The sequence below is a fragment of the Lemur catta genome, chromosome 13 (assembly GCF_020740605.2).
Source record: "Lemur catta isolate mLemCat1 chromosome 13, mLemCat1.pri, whole genome shotgun sequence".
Classification (NCBI taxonomy): domain Eukaryota; kingdom Metazoa; phylum Chordata; class Mammalia; order Primates; family Lemuridae; genus Lemur; species Lemur catta.
This window is the reverse complement of record NC_059140.1, coordinates 3873485-3891606: the sequence shown is the minus strand read 5'-3', so window position 1 is coordinate 3891606 and position 18122 is coordinate 3873485. Positions and strand designations below refer to the sequence as shown.

The 18122-nt window shown below is 39.3% G+C and overlaps 1 protein-coding gene across 1 annotated transcript; it reads right to left on the bottom strand.

The window, feature by feature from the left end:
* Positions 1–213: 213 nt before the first annotated feature.
* LOC123649209 (olfactory receptor 13G1) lies at positions 214–1247 on the bottom strand. Its single transcript, XM_045567167.1, has one exon. It carries the CDS (start codon positions 1229–1231, stop codon positions 308–310), a length of 924 nt encoding a protein of 307 aa, XP_045423123.1. The 5' UTR covers positions 1232–1247; the 3' UTR covers positions 214–307.
* Positions 1248–18122: the final 16875 nt, after the last annotated feature.

The window sequence follows — 18122 nt, the reverse complement described above, 5'->3', positions numbered from 1 at the left end:
ATATTGTGATATATAAAAGGGCTGTCTGGAAAGTATCCAGCCATGTAATATGAAAAATTATTTTAACAATGGCTGGATACTTTCCAGACAGCCCTTTTATCTATGTGAAAGTGTGATGTATATTGCATTATAAACATTCTTCACATGAAGAATATGGAGTTGTGGAGATAAAGAGAATGCTAAGAATAGGGTAGAAATTAGAGGGAAGGGAAAATTTGGGATGGAGATAATTATGAAAGATCAGTAAATCTAAGTTATGGTAGGAGGTAATGCTAAAGTAAAGAAGCAATGTTCCCTCTTGAAACCACTAATGTTTTAGAAATGTGAACACTTTCCTAATCCCTGCCTGCATTTTCTTGTTACGGAAGCTATACACAATTGGGTTTAATGCGGGAGTCACAAGAGCATAGAATGCAGCTATCACCTTGTCCTTTTCAAATGTGTAGCTGGAAGCAGGGCGAATATATGTGTAGATTACAGGGGAATAGTAAAGGGACACCACTACGAGGTGGGATGAGCATATTGAGAAGGCCTTCCGCTTGCCTTCTGCTGTGCGGATGTGGAGAATGGCAGCAATGATAAACCCATAGGAGATGCAGGTGAGGGTAAAGTCTCCTATGGCCAGAGTGATATCAGCAACATACACCATCACTTCATTGATTCTTACGGGGCTGCAGGACAAAGCCAATAATGGGGGTATCTCACAGAAGAAGTGGTCAATGGTATTTGGCCCACAGAAAGTCAACCTCAGGATGAGACCTGTGTGCACCCAGGAATTGGTTACTGCAATAGCCATGACAGTGCTGAGCAAGGCTACACACATACGGTGGTTCATAATAGTGCTGTAATGAAGAGGGAAACAGATGGCTATGTAGCGATCATAGGCCATGGTGGTAAAGAGAACCATCTCAGCCCCCAGTGACCATGTGAAGAATAAGAGCTGGGACATGCAGCCCCCATATGAAATGGTCTTTCCTGGTGTTATCATGGTCCCAAGCATCTCTGGTATGATGCTTGTTGTGCAGATGATGTCCACAATAGCCAATGCCAGAAGAAAAACATACATGGGTGTATGCAAGGTGTTGTTATAGATTATAGCAATGACAATAAGCATATTACCAAGAAAAGCCACAAGGTAGATGAAGAGAAAAACAAGGAAGAGGATTCCCTGGAGTTCAGGGTTTTTGGTGAAGCCCAGAATGATGAACTCAGTTATGATGCTGTGGTTCATCCTGCCTGGGTGATTAAATGGCAGACGTTGCATGGAGTGAACAGCTGAGAATTAAAGGGATCTGTGTGTTGCTATTAGACAGTGCGGGGTGTGTGGGTGTCTATGTGTCTGTGAGTGCACCTAGTGATTTGATTACTGATTTGATACAACTTGGCAGCATGAATTTCCTTATGATGGAGTTCTGTCTTCCAGGCAGTATCCACTCTTCTCCAGAAAGATCCCATTCTCTGATGCATATTTTTGCATGGATGATTCAAATAAACTGGAGACAGTGGTTGAAAAGAAAAACATAAGAAAAATAAATGTCTTCAAATATTCCAATATTTCATTTTAACTTGAAACTTGTCTGAGTTTAATCTATCTATATATTATCTATCTTCAATGGAAATATAATACAAATAATTACATATCTCAATAATTCAGATAACTGCATCGTATGCTTAGGTGTTCTTGAGATAAATATGAGAGGGGATATCTGAAACAATAGAAACTGACAGGGCTAATTATAATTTGAATATTTCAGGTGAAAAATGCTCAACATAATATTTTGAGGCTGTATACTCATGGGGCTATTGACTAATTTATTAAAGTCTGAATACTAAATAATTTGATCATATGTCTGTCTTGGCAGTTTCTCTTCAGTTTGAGAAGCACATTGCTAAAATTGTGTGAACCAACTATTTGTTTTGCTGTCATATAATGGCAATACCTTGGATTTAAAAATATAAAATCTATGGTGTGTCTGCATTTCATTACAGCTATAAATTGCCCATTTAATCTCAATAAGCTTCAGATTTCTTATTTCTAATAATTAGATAAATTAACATAAATATTTGATGTTCTGTAGAGAAAGCCCATATTTCTTAAGGAATACCCAAGGGAAAGAGGCAACTGGAAAGTTTTCTGGAAAACAATTGCTAGGGCACAAAAGAAATTTGTGTCCTCTGTTATTTCTCCCCAAAACCTTTCTAGCATTCTGTTATCTGTTTCATTTTATGCTTATTTATTTTGGTAGATTTGCTTTGTATGCACAGGTAGTTATTTACATGAACTCATCACTTTCAGAACCATTATGATCAGATGAATCTATTAAGTGTATTCAAAGTAGTTGTGGATTTATTCATAAAATTATGTTTTATCAATGTTTTTTATTTCTTCAGAGGTCATATTGTATTTCTTATATCTAAACAGAGGCATAAATAAAAATCACTTTTGAGTGTGAGTCCACAAATCTAGTCTGGTTTTCTCCCTCTGACCCTGAAGCCTTAATTAATAATTTGCTAAGTAAATTTAAGCCTCTCATAGATTCATGTGTAGCTCTTTAGACAAGAAGAAAAAAATAGAGCTTTTGCTTAATCCGTAATCCACTTTAAGAATCCCTAATTTCGTATTTATTTTCCCATAGTGAAGGAATGTTAACAACCACCATTACTTTGATCTATGGCATGTGGCAGGCTCTATTATAGGTCCTCAGCAGATATGATATTATTTTGTTCTCACAAGCACATTGGGTCTAATATTTCCATCTTTATGTAGTTGATAGGCAAACAATACATGAAAGAGAAAATAATAGTAGCTAGAATTACATGTCTCTTTATTGGAAGAGCCAGGATTCACACCTAGGTTGACTCCAAAGAAATTGCTATTAACCTCTCTGCTGTATGTTTTTAGACAAAACACAAAATAACATGGCAAATTTATACAAAAACTGAAAAACATGAGAGAGATTTGAAAGAAGATGGATGTTTTATTTTTATGATTTGGAGCAGAGAAATATAAACAAGATAGTTTAGATTTGAAATTTAATTCAAGTATCTGAATATTTGAAAAATCTGATATTGAAATGATATTAACTAATCTTTAAAATTCTGAGTGTTGAATATGTTTTCAAATGATATTAAGAGGTCCTGGTATGGCCATTTCATCTTGGTCAGAGATTTAGCATCAAAGCTTCTTGAGATAAATCTATAAGATAGCAGGGCCCTTTCAGCCTACATGATCTTACCCACCAAAAATAGGCACTCAAATATAAACTGAACTATCATTGTGGAAGAAAAAAACTTCCATTTTTCCTTGGAGAACTGTTAGTTGTCAATGTAAGTACCACTATTTATTAATGTTATTTATCCATGTCATCGTTACTGATCAATTGTCCTAAAGCTGAGTATGGGGAAGAGATCCCAGTCCCAAGATGCAATGCCAAGTTTCACAAAATGCTTAAATTTCATAAGGAGATGGGAAAGTGCACCTCAGTCTTACCATCTCTTTGTCAAGAGCAAAGGTGGGAGAACCTGAGAATTCTCTTTCTCATCTTTTCTTCTAACACCCTCATCCCCTTCACAGGTGTTTTGGCATTGGTTGGGCTTTATTCTCGGTGCTGGTTCCATGAGTTGGGTTGTTACTGTGTGTGAAGGAGGCTGAACCCAGAATGGTGCTAAGACACAGCTCCCTGGGAGGAGGGGGTATGTATTGACAATAAACATCTTGTTCAGAATGTCCACTATTGGCCCAAGGTCGTGATATACAGGGGCTGCCCAGAAAGTATCCAGCCATGTGATATGTTCTCCTTATGTTAACAATAGCTGGATACTTTGAGGATAGCCCAGGGTATTGTCTTCTATCCTTAGGTGTCTGAACAGCAGTCAATAGTTTCTCTTGGAATTCTGCACTGGATATTAATCTGGCTTGGGTGCTACTTTAGACCCCCCAAAGCCACAGTATTCAGACAAAGAGGGCCTGCCTACATCAGCAGGAATGTCTGTTTCTCCAGGTCTTATAAATCAAAAGCTATTTACTCCTGACCATGTCCCTTTCTGGTCATCCCACCTGAAATTATCATTTTGCTTTAGTTACTATGTCTAGTCTGGCTTAGATTGTCTACTGATCAAAATTAGGCAAGAAAAATCAGTAAAATTTAGTTAGAATCATGGTACTATAAATGGCTTAATGTTGACCCTGGCACTTTCTGTCTGTGACTTTGCATTTTTAACATAAATTCTTCAAATCTTGGTCTATTCACATTGGTTAAGTGCAATAACAACAGCAGTAACTGTGTTTCTGCTCATTATGTTTCTTTGAGAATTAAACAATGAATATGAATCATTGGCCCAATTCTGGGGACATATTGAACTACCAATTTAATAATAATTATTATTTAGAGTTTCAAACATATCATTTTAAAAATCCATATGTTTTAGTATATGGATTTTTAATTATTAATAATAAGGCAGATTTTACTATATAACAAAACATTTCCAGAAATGTTTGGATAAATATTATAATAAAAGAATAAGAAGATTGGGTTAGGGCAATAGAAGATAATTCAGTTAATTCTAATTACAATAAAGGTGACTTTATTCAACAAATATTTAAAGGTCACACTTTGTACTAATCATTCTGCTACTGGATTAGATTATAATGATGTCAATAATGTATGTTCTCAATGATCTCAGAGTCAATGGTAAAACGATAAATAATCAATCTTAACATTTTTTGAGAGTATGGGGAAATTATTAGAGGTATAGAAAAATTTTATATAGTAACATAGCACACTTAATTTGATCGTGGAAAGACTAACCATAAACATGGATGTGATGTCTCAAAGCCCACTACCCAGGATTTTTATTGCTCATTCAGTCAATATTTCTTTACTTGCACTCTTATATTTACCATTTTTATTGCTTGTCCTCTATTTTGCATATCTTCCCCACATGGGACCATTTTTTCTTCTTGTGAATAACTCTGCTTTTAGTCCACAAGGATGTGGTATTTTTTTCAAACGCAAGCAGTTTTTGTTTCAAGCCAGCAATGGCATGTTGAAAGAAAAAAAAAAAAAGGGAAGCAGTTTTGAAGAGTATGAAGGGAAAGGGAAGAGAGGAGAGAAGAAAAATCTCAATAAAAATTACTAACGTGCGCATGTAAAGAAGCATGAAGTACAAACGTGTATCTGGGAATATGGCAAAGTAATTTCACTGGAAGACAGTGTCAGCTTTTCATGCATGGGGTATTACTGTGCTATGTGATGTATAGCAAGACAAGACCTGTTGAGATGATTATATTCTTAGAAATTATTTTGTGGTAAACTGGTCAATAAGGGAGAAGTTGCAAGTTTCTGAGAGAGGAAGCAATATGTGGTGTGCCCAAATTTTAGAAAGGTAGCCCTGAAGGCAGCAGAGAGGATGGACTCAGAGGGAGACATTATGTTGTCCATCTTGAGCTGAGACTGTTTATAAGCACCAACTGGTTTGTAGAACAAATCAGTTTAATTAAATTTAACATTATGATTTATCTATAATAATTAATTACCAGAATAAAATAAAAGTTATACAATATATAAAACTATATACAGAGAAAATGTAAACAAGTTAATTTTAATTGTTCGGCAGGACACAGGCACATTGCCAAATAAACATTGACAACTTCATAGGAGTGAACTGTGGCCACGTTGTGTTTACTGACTCTAGAACACCAAAATTAATAATAGTTCATACTGGTGTTTATTTATGTGCCATATATTGTGCTATTTTTTAATGAGAATAGGATTAAGAATTAAGAATATTAATGTCCTCATTTTCCATGTAAGGTAGTTGGGAAAGTTTTGTAGAGTTGATGTACATGTTCCTTGTCACACAGTGAGATATTGGTGACATGGAGATCTGAATCCAGGGAGTCTAAAAACAAAATTCACTCATGTGATCTGTACACCAATGCTGTACCAATGTCAACTCCTAGATCACACTTTATTCTTCTGCATTGTCAATTATGTCATTATCGTCATCATCTCTGTTTTCACATATTTTCATCTTCACTGCCATCATCAACAATATAGGCACACTTTTAAAGGGGCTACCATGTGTAAGGCAAGGTGCTAAGAACTCACCATAGCAGCCACTGTGTTCTGTTGGAATAGAGTGGTACAAACGACTCTCTGCCCTTGTAGTCCTGAATGATTTCTGTCAGACCACTCATCCTAGGCAGGGTTAAGTCAGAAGCTTTGTTCTAGTTCAAGTTTTGTTTAAGGAGAATGTTGCATTCTCTTTGGCTTAGCTTCACAGCTGAGGTACTGAAAGAGAGGTGAAAGTGGATACTTTTAAATTTTCTCAGTTTTGAAGTGATCAAAGAGAGGCAGGAATGGAAGATCAGAGTGTCTAGGAAGTATGATGAATTGTAACAAGATAAAAGGTGTTGGGTATTAACAGAGTATGTCAATGGCTGCACACAAATCGTGGCCCTGCCTTAGGCAGTGTAATCAGCCATTTGGTTAGCCTGGGACTGTCCAAGTCTTGCCACTGAAAGTTCCACATCCTAGGAAACCCCTCAGTCTCAGACAAATTGGGACAGTTGGTCACGTTAGGACACCTGAAGCCAATGCAATGTCTGTTTCTGTGAATCCCAGACATACCTAAACTCCCAAAGCACTTTATTCTCTAAGTTTTTGAAGAAATAATTTTTCAAATTTATTTTTTTTTCTAAGTTTGGGAAGAGATAATTTTTCAAAATTCAACTTTGAACATCCACTTTTCTTATTGCAGAGTCTATTATAAATTCTTATATATGGAAGGTAGAATATGCACACTAAATGAGTAACTGAAAGTCTTGTACAGTCTCTATCTCTGAGAGGAGTTTTAAGCAATTTAGAGCATCCTGATACAATGAGAAGTTTTGAGAGCTCATTTTAAAACCACTTATCTAACTGAAACTTTATGTTAATTAAAGAAAGGAGATGTTCTAAAACAATTTCCCCGAAATATTAAGTATTACCATGTCTTGGTAACAGTATATTAACCTAACTTTAGTTGATTTTCTTGTAAACTCCAGTTTGTGCATACTATCTTATAGGAAAAATTTAAAAAGGAAGGCAAGCAATGTAAATATCTGTATCATCAAATAGCTATCTCCTCTTTTGAATTAAATTGTAATCCATGGATGGTTTTTCTCTTGTGCTATGGCAAAGAAAGAATTAAATATGTTACTTGGTTCATAAATATCCCTACTCAGGCCATGATTTTATGGTAACCCTAACAATTAGTATGTCCACAAATACTCACTTGCCTTCTTTGCAGGGCATTGGCATGTTCAAATGGTGACCTGTATTAAATCACTGGAAAAAACAGAAAATAAAGACAGTAGCCCCTGTCGGTTTGCTGTGAGAGTACTTTTTTCAGGCTTGCTTAAGTATCGGTTCCTTTATACTTAAGATCAATGAAAAAACATGGTTTCCGACTCAAGTACAAAGGGCCCCAGGGAATAACCGATTTGTCAATAGTTACATTAAAATACACCCAGAGGAACAATTAAAACAACCCTACACTGATTACTAATTACCATGTGGAATAACTTCATCTTTGTGTGTCATCATTACTCTGAAAACCAAAAGGTATCCCAAGATAATATCTTCATGCAGTAAGAAAGCTGGGACTACAGGCATGCACCACCATGCCCGGCTAATTTTTTCTATATATATTTTTAGTTGGCCAGATAATTTCTTTCTATTTTTAGTAGAGACGAGGTCTCGCTCTTGCTCAGGCTGGTCTCGAACTCCTGACCTCAAGCGATCCTCCCACCTCGGCCTTCCAGAGTGCTAGGATTATAGGCCTGAGCCACTGCGCCCGGTGGTAAGTTACAGTTGACTATGTATGGAAGCAGCTTTAGGTCAAACTTAGTTCAATTTAACAAGAGGAAAGGGTGGCAGGTAATGAATTCTAAGATGAAGGCCAAAGAAAAGTTTATAGAAGGTCATTTAGTCCCCTACACTGTGAGGGAGGAGGAGTTTACAAATAAACTATGGGATGAAATTTGGTTTTTGATTGATGAGTATAACACTCAAACCTTTCAACTAGATTTTCTTCTGACTTGTTTGAAAATCCGTTAATCCTTTTCGTGTGGTTTATGCATGCAGTGCACATGTACAACTCATCTGTGTGATGTACTCATAATGAACTAACATTTTCATCCCTTTTGTGGAACAGTCCTGTAGTTTGAAATGTCCTTTGAATTCAAACACATATTTTTATGTTTACTCTGTAGGCTTCTTTCCCCTATTTATTTATGTTAGAGAAAAGATATATGGGTGAATATTGGATCATTTTAACAACTTTTTAAAGCTGCCAGTGATCTAAATACTTATTTAATATTTATAGTAAGCATAGTATTGCTAAATATTACTTAAGTTTATCAAACTATCAATAAAAGTGCAAGAAATGGGCAGAAATTATAAGTAGTTGTAGTCACATGGCCAAGTAGAAATTAAATGCTTTGCCGTTAATTAAAGAATGTATGCTGTTGAATCAGTTAACATAACTTACCTTGCTTTAGTAATATTTTTAACTGGTAAAATGACCTACTTGCTTTCATAGTGATAAAAATTATTGTCCATATATCACTTTGAACAAATACATTAAAATAATATAGAAAAATTCAAGGTGTAATGATTGGACAATGAATCAGAATAACATGAAATTAAAAGTCTGTGTAGGCCGGGCGCGATGGGTGATACCTGTAATCCTAGGACTCTGGGAGGCTGAGGCAGGTGGATCATTTGAACTCAGGAGTTTGAAACCAGCTTAAGCAAGAGCAAGACCCCTGTCTCTACTGAAAAAAACAGAAAGAAATTAGCTGGACAACTAAAAATATATATAGAAAAAATTAGCTGGGCATGGTGGCGCATGTCTGTAGTCCCAGCTACTTGGGAGGCTGAGGCAGGAGGATTGCTTGAGCCCAGGAGTTTGAGGTTGCTGTGAGCTAGGCTGACGCCAAGGCACTCACTCTAGCCCAGGCTACAGAGTGAGACTCTGTCTCAAAAAAAAAAAAATAAAATAAAATAAAAAGTCTGTGTAAATGGGGGGAGAGCAGGGTATTTGGTGAAAAGAAATGCTAGAACACACGAGCAAGCCACTTATTAAGCCTCCTGGGTTCAAACCCATCTCTATGCACTGATTGTGGATGTTGAACTTGGTTGACACTGGGACCACATTGTTGCTAGCCTGCCGCCACCACGTGATTTCTGCCAGTAAGGGGCAATAGAAGTAGATTGAAAGGTTAGAGGAGGAAAAACAGGCCTCTTCCACTTTGCTTCTCCTGGTCTTTGTCTCTGTAGAAAGTTGTAGCAGTTCTAATATTCGGATTTTTTATTTAAAATATCCCAGTATGATTTGAATTTACCTCATTCTCCTTTTAAATCTGTCTAGTTAAGTCATACATAATTTCAAGCTATACTACTGGATGCATAAAGTTTTATGGTATCTTTGTGGTGGAAAGGCACCTTTGTCATTATGAAAGTTTCCTCTTTATGTTTTGAAATGTTGCCTGCCTTATTAGCTATGTATTGTGATAGGATAACTACACCAACTTTCATTTAATTTTTCATAATACATTTTTTCCATTTTTATATTGGCATTTTTTGTGTTTATTTGAAAATATGTTAAGTGTAATATTTTGTTTTTTAACAAAATCTGTCAATTTTAGTATTTTAATTCCAGTACTTTATTTTCATTTAGTTTAATTTCTGATAAATTTGTTTTTACTTTATGAATATTTTCTTTCTATTTGGCCCATTTTTTTTATGTTCCTTTCTCTCTCCTTTCTTTTTTTCCTTTTGATTAATACGTTTTATTAGTCTACCTTTTACTTCTATTAGATGAGTAGTTATGCATTCTTTTACACTGATTTGTGTGTTCATACTTGAGATTATAACATGCATTTTTGACTTTTACAGCTTACCAGAAATTTATTTTACCACTGTCTCAGAGTTGCTATGCTTTTAGAACACTATTTTAGTCCCTTTTAACTTTGTATTTATGTTTGGTTTTAATTGTATACATAATTCAAGTTCCACCAACCAAGACTTTTCTTGCTTATTCAGTCAATATTCTTTTACATATACCCTTATATTTACTGTTTTCATTATTCCTCCTTTCTCCTGCATCTTTTCCCATGTAGGACCATTTTTCTGCTCCCAAGTAACTCTTCTTGTAACATAGAACTACAGGTTTTCTGACAAAAAATTCTCTCATTTTTTGTGTGTGAAACATTTTTATGTTGTTTTTAGTTTTGGAAATTATGTTTTCTGGGTATATAATTTTAAGTTGCCTGTTATTTTATTTGTCACATTAAAGATATATATATATGTCTAAGTTGTCTTATGGCATTCACAGTTTGTATTGAGAAGTCAACTGTCAATATTATTGGTGCTTCTTTGAAAAAAATGTTCTTCCCTCCTTTCTGCATTTAGTATTTTCAGAAATTTTATTATGATGTCCCTAGAATGTGATTTTGCTTTTCTTTATCTTGTTTGAGGCTTGTCAATAATATTTATCGATGAGTTTCTTTCCTATGTTGCTTCTTCCCGCGCCACCTCCTTTAATCTATGCTCCTCCTAGAATGGAAACAGCATGTATGTTAGAACTTTTCGGGCCCTGTTCCCCGGTGAGTCCCTCCAGTGGAAGGGGGCAGTTCGGCCCTCGCGTTGCCCAAATTCAGATTTCTAGTCCTGGGAAAGGGCTACGGGTGGATAGAGGGGCGGCCACTTTGGGTTGCACCAGATGGTGGTCGCAGGTGGGAGTGGCATCCAGGAGGCCCTGGGGCTCCTTCTACGGCCTTGGACGGCTAAGGGGCAGTGTTCTCCTGAGGAGGGCAGGGCGGCAGTGCTTGTGGCCGGTGGGAAGCTCCTTGAGACACCGCTGACAGGCGTGAGGGTCTCGATGTGGCAGCTGCTCGATGGGTCGTGGCGTCATGCCCCCTCCTGTCGCTGGTTCTGTAATATCTTGCCTTGAGGTCATTTCCCTTGGCTTCCAGGCAGAGGTGGGACCCTGTGCCTCACCCTGGGTAAGGTACTTTCTCTTTGGGCTCAGTTTCCCCTCTAGGAGTAGGTTTGGTCCCGGAAGCCCCTCCCTGTGTGCACTCTGCAATTGCAGGAGGAGGCATTCCAGGCAACCTGGGAGGAGCGGAGGTGTGCTGCCCTGTTGCTCCACGGGTCAGCTCCCGGCCTCTCCCACTGCCACCATTACCCCAGTTCAGTTTGGGGGCTAATGTTCCCACTCACATTATGATTTCACCCGCACCAGGCATGTTAACTTTTTTCTATCACTTGGATTCTTTGCTCTAGATGCAAGCCAACAAGTGGCCATGGTTGGAGCTGAGTAGAATACTACGGACGATATATTATAACTTTACTTTTGCAAAAACCATCTAAAGCAAAGGACTTTATGCAGTAGGCCTTTGTAGCTTATGTAGGACACGATTAAAGAATATCCAGGTAGCTCACTTTCCCAGGCATTTTCGGTGGGCCTCAAAACCCCACCCTTTAGCACAGGTCCCCGATCTTTTTGGCACCAGGGACTGATTTCCTGGCAGACAGCTTTTCCTCGGGGGATGGGCGGGTGTGGGGGCGGGCTGAGCTCAGGCAGCCATGCAAGTGATGTGGAGCAACTGTCAAATAACAGACGAAGCTTCCTTGCCCACCTCTTGCTGTGCGTCCCCCACCTCCTGCCCCCACCCCTCGTTTCCCAAGGTTCATGGAAGACAATTTTTCCACAGACTGGGGTGGGAGTGGCGCGGAGCTCTGCCACAAGTCCCTAACAGGCCACTGGTACCATAGCCTGGGAGGTGGGGACCGCAGCTTTAGCAGACATGACAGCAGGGGAATGGAAAGGACCTTGGAAAGGGTGGTCAGTAGTCCTGAGTTACCTGACACTAACAAGTCATACTGTCTTTCCAGTCAGATAGGACATCTGGGGCTCTTTAAAAAAATTGGCCTTACTTATTGCTGAAATATCGTGCATCCTTATTTTCTTAGATGAAAAGAGAGACAATTAAAATGAACTCATTCATTTCCTTTTTTTTTTCACTTAGAATCATCATTATAGCTGGAAAGGTCCTTAGAGATTTTCTAGCCTGATCCACACATTTTACTTATGAGGAAACAGAGGCCAAAAAGAGGTAGTATGACTTGGCCAAGGTCTCAGAGCTAGTCAGTGGCAAAACCAAAGACAGGAACCCAGGTACCTTGGCCCCTCACCTCGTGCCCTTTCCACCACACTTCAAACACTGTCACTGCCCATGTCACAGGGATGTGGCATACTAGAGTCACCCCTTTCAAGGAAAAAGTGGATAGTCTCAATAAAATGAAGATTTCATACCCGGCTTTTAGCTTTCCACAGTTTCTTTCAGTTGCTTGCATCTCATGTCCCAGAACTATTTTTCTGTTCTTCCCCTAGAACTGGCGCTGGTCCTGTGGTGGTGTGGCCTGTGGGAAGAGGGCCTGTTAGAACAAACTGAACAGCCAATCCAAACAGCTGTTAATATACAGTGTAAAAGGCTTCCTGGGGTATAAAATTTTTGTAAGGCACTGTGAAACATTTTAGGTAAGGAACTAGAATGAACATGGAAATTTTGGAATAGAGCCAGTAGCTCAATAATTTGAGGACCAGTGATTGTGTCTTTGCTTTTGCTACTTGTCTCCAGGACATACATGTGCTCATAGTATCCACTGCCAGTGTTCTCTAAGGGTAGTTACGTGTGAGTATCTGCCAAGGAGAGGGAGGAATCCCATTTCAGGGAGGACTGGGATTCAAATCATTTCATCCATTTTGCCAATTGCTAATGGTTTAGAAAGTAAAGTAAGCAGAAGGATGAAGGAATTCAATTAAATGTGGGCTTGACTTATCTTCATTTATATTATTCCCAAATGAAGAATTGATTTGTATTTCTCTCTGGGCTGTGGAAGCATTTAATTTTGTTCTGTGAACTAACCCAGACAAGCTACCTATAGTCTTCCTTTTCCTTGAAACATGTGCCCACTGGTACAAAAGGCTAATGTATTTGTAAAAATGCTGGGCATTTAAAAGTTTTTCTGCCAAAAAGCATACTGGTGTAGTTTGCAGATTCATGCAGAAAGAGCAGAAGTAGAACTAGCTGTTCCTTTTCTTCAAGAAGACATAAGAGGATCCATGCCCTCGTGGAAACAGTCCTGGGAGTAGTATATGGGGCTTCAAAAGCTCATTAAATAAAAATGTGACAGGTTTTCTTAGAAGCCAGGAGCCAATTCGGGGAACTCATTTTAAAATACATTCCTAGTGTTGCCAGCTCCTCTGAAGACCCTAATCCTTTTGGAAACTGAGCTGAAAAAAAGGTAGCAACTATGTCAGGGGCCAAGTGCACTGCCTTGGACAGTTTGTGGAATCTGTGCTGTATTTTCTCATGCTTAACTGTTTTGTTTCTAAAAATAGCTATTTGTTTTCTCTGGTCACTCCTGTGGCCATCTTTGACCTGGGGGTAGGAGTAAGGAATTAAATAGAATACTACTTCCTAATTTCTAGGAGACCTAATTCATCTCACTGATTTTCATAACTCAGTAGCTCTCTGGGCTCCTAAGTATAACTTTTGCTCTTATATTTCTCCTCTCTTCCTTGTGAATTACTGCCAAATTAGAAGTAGATGGTGGACAGGTTCTGTAGTGGGAAAGGTTGTTAAAGGAGAGGGAAGTTGATGCTTAAATCATTCCAGTTTTCTTCCCTTGTTTTCCTTTGCTCCCCTCTCCACAAACTCTCATTTCTAGACTGCTTTGTTTGAAAAGTAATTTCCCAAGCCTGCTATTAGAGCCCATTTCTCCCAGAGACTTTTATCACCGGGAGGAAGAAAAGACTTTAAGGATCACTGAACTTAAAACTCAGTAGATGCCTTCCCTCCAGACAAAGCTGAATGGATTACTTCCTCACTGATCCAGTTCGGGTTGGTGTGGCCATGCTCTAGGTTCATCCATGGTCCTTTGTGTTCTCAGTTTGGTACAAAGGAGCAAAGGGAAGCCACTGCGGTTCTCCAATCTACCTGCCTACTCAACCCCTTCCCCAGTTTTGGCATACGAGAATTTTAATATTTATTTCAAGAATGGTTGAGTTCTGAATACCCAGAGTGCCATTGGATGCCCTCTGAGTCCTTTCTGGGAAGGTGATGAGGTCTCTGAAATGGGAGACTTCATGGAGTCTCGTGCATTTTTTATATGCAGGGAACCAAAGTTGTTAACTTTCCCAATCAGATAATTAGGTTTTCAGATGAATGAAAAAAGAATTTTCTTTGACTATACACTCAAGCTTCAGAACATGAGATCTTTCATGTCATTTTGTACATATGTCCTGTCTTTTCTTCAGCAGTGCTCTCCTGGTGAGCTAACTTAGAATGTTTGTTTTTTCTAGTAAGGAAAGAGAAGCCATACCAAGCCACCCTTACCCTTGGCTGGTCTTGCCTTTCGGAGTAGCACCCATATTTGCAAAACAGCTTTGCCAGAGTTTGAGTGTGTGGAAGGTGGGCGATGGAGTGTGAATTTGATGGGTTTTTAAGGAAATCAAATCTGAGCCTTTTTTTTTTTTTGGCACTGTGCCACTTGAACCATCCATGCCAGCTGAACCAGCCATACCAAGAATTGATTTAGTACTTGGAGATTATCATATCCTCACCCTGTTTTAGAAAAGAGAAAGCTGAGAAACAGCAGTTTCCCTAAGGGTAGCCAACAAATCAAGAGCAAGGCTAAAAATAAAAGAACTCTCAATCATTGAGTCACCCTAACCTACAAAGGCCCTATCTTTTTCACTAATGAATGATGTAAATATCATGTTCATTCATTTATTCAACAAATAATTAATCAGGGATTACTATGCCTTAGGCATTGTGTTGTGTATACAGTGGTGATAGTGTTATAAAGGAAAAGAACTGGGAGTAAGATTAATTGAGGAGCAGGCTCTGAAGTCACTCTTATGTGAGTGTTATTCATGATCCAAAGTCAAAGGACAAATTGAATCATTTTACATGCTCAGATAAATTGGTGCTCCAGGCTTAGGACAGAGGGGACATGCTGGCCTCAGTGTGACAGGAGACCACTAGGAAAAAGGGGTCTGCACGCTGAGAAACCTCTGTCCACCTTCCCATAGTATTCAAGAGAAATGCTCATCACACAGGTAACAGTTTATAATAGGGAAAAGTCTTGACCTCAAGTGGAATGTGATTCCTCCCTTACCTTTAAAAACCTGTTTGAGGTTGAGGATGTGGATAGACAGTGTCACAAACAACAAAGTCAGTGCATTTCTGAGTTCCTCAGCTCTATCCCAAGAATAGACAGTTCGTCTTCTCTGTGAAAAATGACTTCTGGGGAATTGTAAGTAATGAAATCTCCATAATACGCCCCACAGACAAGGCTCAGACAAGGTTCTGGCTAGCTGAACACATGAAGGTTCCTGGAGGGTGGTGCACCTGGAGAGGTCATGGAAGCTCCATGCCGCTTCCCACTCATCTCGCCTTTACACACCTCTTCACCTGTATCCTTTGTAATATCCTTTATAATAAGCTGGTATATGTTTCCCTGAGTGCTGTGAGCCCCTCCAGCAAATAATTTGAACCCAAAGAGGGTTGGTCGGTAGTTCTGGAGGACTGAACTTGCAATTAGTGTTGGGGGGGAGGGGGTCTTGGGGACTGAGCCCTCAACTTGTGGGATCTGATCTATCTCTAGGTAGTGTCAGAATTGAGTTGGAGGACACCAGTTGCTCCCTCCCATCCCTTTGTTCACAGAAGTCTTCTGTGTTCTTTGTTGTTGTGGCATAAGAGCAGAAGACACAGTTGAGTTTTTCTAAACACCTAGTAAAACCTGGATAAAGGCACCAGATCGGCACTGAGGATTTCAGACTCCACGCCTACTCCAGCAAGAGGCTATCCCCAGGGTCTAGGATGATTCCAGTGGCTTTTTATCCATAAGGGCTAGCCTGAAGCCTGGGGCAATGGGGACCAGCCTGGGGCCTGAGACTATGGGGACAAGTCTGAGGGCTAGGTTTGTAGATGTTGTCCTGGAGACTAGATTTGCGAGGACTTTCCTAGATTCTGGGGTTTGGGAGGATGGACTGAAGTATGGGACCATAGGTTTGACACTGGGCAGTCCTGAGCCTGTGTTCCTGGGTGCTGGCCTGGTGCCTGAGGCCAGGTTTTCCACCCTGGCACTGGGGCAGGTGTAAAGCTTGTACCTGTTTGGGACGATGTGGCCATGGGATGATCTAGAACCTGGAGCCTATATCCACAAGGACTGACCTGGGGGTGGGCTCATGGATGCTGACCCGATGACTAGGAATATGGGGCTGTTCTGGTGTTGGGTGGACTTGAAGCCTAAGGCTGTGGGGATCAGCCTGGTGCTGGGGGCAGTCTGGAGCCTGGGGCCACTGGAGCTGGTCTGTCCCAGGGGCACGCCTGGAAACTGAGTATGTGTTGGCCAGTCTGGCACTGAACAGACCCAAATCCCAGTCTTACTGGGGTTGGCCTGCTGCTGAGGAAGGTCCAGAGCCCAGGGCTGCTGAGGTTTACCAGGGAGTGGGGTGGGCTAGACACTGAGTTCATCACAGGCCTAGAGCCTGGGGCTGTAGTGCCCAGCCTGGTGCTGCCAGGGTGGGCCTGGTCTGGAGTCTGGGGTTTTACTGTGGTAGGCCTGGTATTGGAGTCCAAGACAAAATCTGGTTATCATTTTTCTCTCTTTCCCCCAAGCAGAAGACACCTTTCTCCATGCTGTGCCACCGGGATTAGAGGAGGGGTGACATGGGTAACATACAGCTACTCTTTCTATTCTCTTCAATGTTTCTTTTGTTATTTCTGTGCTACACCCAGGCCCTTACCAGGATCTTACCAAAGCTCTTGGTAAGCTCTTATGAAGATATTTTAATGGATGGATAGTTGTTCAAATTAATGTTTCTGTAGGGGACAGTCATTGGGGAGTCCTATTCTGCCATGTGGCTTTGCCCCTTCCTGATCATGACTGTTTTAAATTCCTTGTCTAATAATTCTGTTTTCTGACAACCTTATGAGTACAGTTTTGAGGGATTTTTTATCTTTGAAATTATTTGTTGTTGTTGTTGTTTTTGAAAGGCTGTTCAGACTATTTAGTCTTCCACATGAGAGAAATGGAAGCCCATCCAGTTACTCATGAACAGAAACTCATTTCAAGTCACATTTAGAAAAGACTTTTGTAGATTTCTGAGAATAATTTTTTCTATTCCAGAGACAATTTAAAATTTAAAGTAACTAGAGGATTTACTCACAGGGCCAATGACACATTTTGTACAAAATAAGTTTGCAAATCATTTTTTCAGCACTTTACAGCACTACCTTATGGCCACATGCTTCAAAATGGTTGCTAAAGGGTACTGTTTTGAGAATTCACTCAAGATTTCTCCAATAAAGATGCTATGTTTAGAAACAGAATCCTAAATTTCAATTCTGGAGGATTTCCTCATAACTCATTTAACAGCAGGACCTGGAGATCCTGTAAACACTTCTGGCCATAGATTACTGATGTTCTTAAGACTATTGAAACAAAACTGGATACAGCTCACTGTGAAATAACAGTCATTCATTTAACCAGAGTGATAAGAGAATTCTAAAGTAATACAGAAAGTTTCATGTATGAAAAAAAAGAAAAACACTTAACATTTTCAATGCTTTTTCCTATGTAATTAAAAAACCTAATAAAGACAAAATGAAACACAAGATTCTTTTATTAGTAGTTCTACATCTATAGTGTAAAGTATACATATTATGAAATTTTTCTAAGTGATCTATTTCCTCTCACTATTTCTTAACTTAATCCTGAAATTTATTCCTATGTGTATAGACAGTAAGCCACTTGACTATGGAGGTCTCTCCAACATCTTCCTCTTCCATAACAGCATTTTCCCAATTCCATAACAGTTCTGAACTTGTTCTTTGATGGCATAGCCAAAGAGACCAGACAAAACCTAGGTGTGTAATGTGTTCTCAAATGACCCCACTGAGGTAGTCAATCGACATCCATCCTTTTGGCTCATGTTGCTGAATGTGTCTCTTTTTGATGCCATATCACCTCAGGAAATATGGTTAAAACACATTATGA

Excerpts from the sequence above, each read along its gene's own strand:
- LOC123649209 (XM_045567167.1), bottom strand. The coding sequence starts at position 1,231 with ATGAACCACAGCATCATAACTGAGTTCATCATTCTGGGCTTCACCAAA.